General features: G+C 33.0%; 1 protein-coding gene across 1 annotated transcript; it reads right to left on the bottom strand.

The window, feature by feature from the left end:
• Positions 1-214: 214 nt before the first annotated feature.
• On the bottom strand, positions 215-3,016 carry HELRODRAFT_177918 (hypothetical protein; the record flags this gene model as incomplete). Its single annotated transcript, XM_009026075.1, has 6 exons — positions 215-354; positions 462-599; positions 1,365-1,497; positions 1,841-1,952; positions 2,479-2,639; positions 2,867-3,016. The coding sequence occupies 6 exons, from the start codon at positions 3,014-3,016 to the stop codon at positions 215-217; spliced, it is 834 nt and encodes a 277-aa protein (XP_009024323.1).
• Positions 3,017-3,908: the final 892 nt, after the last annotated feature.

Raw genomic sequence — 3,908 nt, 5'->3', positions numbered from 1 at the left:
ACTCTGCAATCTTAAATCATTCATTCAACAATTTACTTAGGCTAAAAGCAATTTCTGTCTTTTAATTAAATTTTAAATTTAAATAAATTTGAAAAAACCCAGAAAGTTGCTAAATCTAACGCGAATTTTCGTGCATATTTGCCAGCGTACGTGCAGTAAAAATATGAATACGTACAAATTTCACTTATTTAATTTAACGCATTCCCCAACAGTACTAGCGAAGCAGAGGGGACGCAAAGGTGCAGTCACCCCCTTCCCCTCCAAAAAAATGTGTCAAAGCTAGTCTGAAAATATTTATGTAATAGTAATACTCAAAAATAAAGAACTGTCTTGAGACAGTCATGCAGAGCAAATCTACTTAAAATATTAACATTATGGAATAAGCGAAAATTTTGGCGGGTTTTTCCACCCCTTAAAACAATTTGTCGCGCCCGGCTGGACCCAGAAAACCCCCCACTGACCTCTGCCGTCACAAAACTCTCCTCTCCAGCCAGGAAAGCAGCGATGACGATTGCAGTTGTAGCCACTTTCGCTCAGCTTCTCATTCAAACAGAATCTGTACTGGTGTTTTGTGCTAGCGAATTCTTGCGGGTATCTCACTGAAAGTAATTTTTTAAATAAATTTCATTTAAATTGAGCGATGCGAAAAAAAATTTTATTTACCAACGATGGTAACACGAAAAATATATTCCACGGGGACTGGCCAAAGTAAAATTTTTAAATAATCTTCGCTTATGAACGCCCAGATTTGTATCTATCTCTCTTTTCAAGTTTTTTAGTTTAAAAACAAATGTTTCAATGACTGATTAATCACCAAACAATGCTTCGTTTTTGTGCAACATTAACTTATAATATTAAAATACATTTATATCTTTTTTTCACTGAAAAATAAGTTTAGATAAGATTATTTAGATTCATTCTAGCCTGGTCTGTGTATTTTAGAAAATTTTCGTTTCGCTTTTTTACCTCAACTTTATTTCCCAATAACATAATCAGAATCAAACTCATTTATGATAAACAGCCTGCTTCAAATCAATGGTTGAAAATATGAAGAACATAGTAAAAGATATACAGATGATATATCTGTAACGTTGTATGTGCTATAATAAAAACAAAAATATGATCCAATCTACTTTATATTTCACTGTACTTTAACTCTACTGAAATCTAAATTGTCTAGTTTTTTCAGTTCGCACACACATATTCTGAATAAAAAATTTTTCTTTTTATTTTTCTCCAGCCAAAACATACCACTGTGCTAGTTTGTGTTGGTTGTCCTCCGTGAGTGTGCGTGTGTTGTGTGTGCGTGTGTTGTGTGCGTGTGCGTGTGTATGTTGGTTGGGGAAAAACACAAGAAGACTGACCGGTGTAGACAGAGTAGATATTTTTAAAACCACACATCTTACCAGGGCCGTCCAAACATGCGGACGAACATTCACTTACTGGCAGCATTTCATTCGGTATGAGGAGGTCGCCACACAGACACCATTTATTTTCCTTTTCGATTGATTTGATTTTTTTATTTAATAATAATAATAAAAAAAAAATGAATTAATTAATGAATTAATTATTTTATGACTAATTAGACTTTTATGATGCAATTTTTGTTTTTAGCATTATCAACTTCAGGCGTGTTTTAAATACAAAGTTCTTTTTATTAATTCAATTCTACTTATCACAGGTATATAAATTTTTTGTCAAATGAAATCACAGTTTCCAATTTAAGTTAGCATTCTGCTTAATTCGTATTCAAGTTAAGTTTAAACTTTCTAAATTCACCTATATTTAGAGATGATTTTTGGTAAGACATTCTTCAAAGACACAGTGCAATATTACACACCATACGTTCGTTTATCACAAATAGGAATCTTTTGTATTTGAATCCGATCATTGCGCCTCGCAAAACCGGGCAATTCACCACTACACTATTTCGCCTACCATATATGTATGGTCTTTTGGCGAAAAATTAGTATTAAAATGGAATAATAATAATGAGTAAGAAAGTTTCTTTTTCAACCTTGATACCAAAATGTTTGCTGTTGGCATTTATGCAAAGTTCCGAGCAAGTGTGGAAGGTTTTGTTGGTTGCCAACTTGATGGGTGCCTGTGACAACTTTTCTAACTCTCTCTGTCTGAAGCATCCAACTAATTTGTGAACTGTTGTCCTATGTGTGTTTGTGTGTGTGTGTGTATATATGTATGTATGTGCATATGTGTGTGTGTGCGTGTTTGTGTATGTGGTGTGTGTGTGTGTGTGTGATTACTTTACGATATCAATAATGATTATGATTCTACAAAAACTTTGTGATACTGATAATGATTCTACATAATCAGCATCTTTTTTAGTCTTTCTACATATCAATACAATACAATACAACACAATACAACACCATACAATATAGTACAACACAATACAATATAATACAACACAACACAATACAATACAACACAATTCAATACAAAAAAATTTGTAGACACGTGTACAGTAAAAGTTCTTTGATACTATATGATACAAAACCCGAGTAAACAGCGTAAAAATGTTCGCCGCCACAGACGTATCTGTTGGAGCATTTGTGGCCACACTCGGTGGATGGTACCTTCACGTCCGGATCCACACCGCAGTGGCACTCGCTACCCAGCTGGAGTCGTTCGGTGGGGAAGTTGAGGGAGGAAACAAACAGTATTTAAAAGAAATATGAGTTAGATGTTTTCATTTTATTTAAATATTGTTTGAAAAAAATATCAAATGAGATATTTTTACTTGAGTAACTTGAAATGAAATAGGAATAAAAGTTAAAAAGATAGAAAATAAATGAAATTATTAAAAATGAAAAAAAAATTATTGAAATATAATTGAAAACAAAACCCTGAATGCGATGAGGTAACCTTTCTTGTCACCACTGTAGTTGAGGCACAAGCCGACGCAGTCCTCAAATTTGTTGATCGTGTTCTGGTACTTGGAGTCGAAAATCTCGAAACATCCAAGAAAAGACGTTTCTTCAAAATTGTCTGACATTTTGAGAAATTTAAAAAAAATTGTTATTATTTTTCTATGGAATTCCTTCCTAAATTCATTATGATACCGCCAGTTTTGGATCTAGAATCTAGTTTTGATTTAGATTTGGTCGAAGGGAATCATGGCCTTCACTATTGTGAGCAGAATTTTTATAAAAATTCAGTGAAACTCAGTTTTAGTCAAAAACCGAACAGTGATTCTTACGTACTACGCAACAGAGTTAAATTTAATTTTAGAATATGACGTTAATGAAGGAGATTAGGCTGATAGTTTTTTACTAGATTCATGTAGAACTCAATACTCTAATACCGACGTTCTCTATATATATTATCATGGATCGACCGATTAGTTAACGTTATCATTGCCGAACTCACATTATAGCCATACTATAGCTCGATTTTGTTTGGAATGTAGTGATGATATAGCGATTTAGGCTGGAAGATTTTTTACTAGATTCATTGAGTGGCGGATCTATATGAGCCGGTGGAGAGATATGGGCAGCATTTTTTATTAAAAGTTAGAAAACTTAGTATTTAGTTGAATATCAATAAAAAAATTGATGTGACAAACAAAAAAGAAGTATAAATTTGGTTAGTTTCTTGGTCTCCGACAGATTTTATAATTTAAACATTTAAAATTTTTGACTCTTCAGTCGGAATTGTCTAGATCGGTCCATGCCTCGGGTAACACTGATGTTTTTATTTTCACACATTTCTGTCATTGCTTCAAAGTTTTATTGAAAACGTAACTGAATAACGATTGAAAATAAAATAAATTATTCCAAATTTATTAAAAACTCCCTCATCAAAAAGCTGTGTTTGTGTTTGTTTGTGTGTGTGTGTGTTTTTGTGTGTGTGCGTGCTTTTAGGTTTGTTTTGTTTGTGTGCTAGTT

Source organism: Helobdella robusta, assembly GCF_000326865.2.
Source record: "Helobdella robusta unplaced genomic scaffold HELROscaffold_45, whole genome shotgun sequence".
Taxonomy (NCBI): domain Eukaryota; kingdom Metazoa; phylum Annelida; class Clitellata; order Rhynchobdellida; family Glossiphoniidae; genus Helobdella; species Helobdella robusta.
This window is presented reverse-complemented; position numbering and strand designations above follow the sequence as displayed.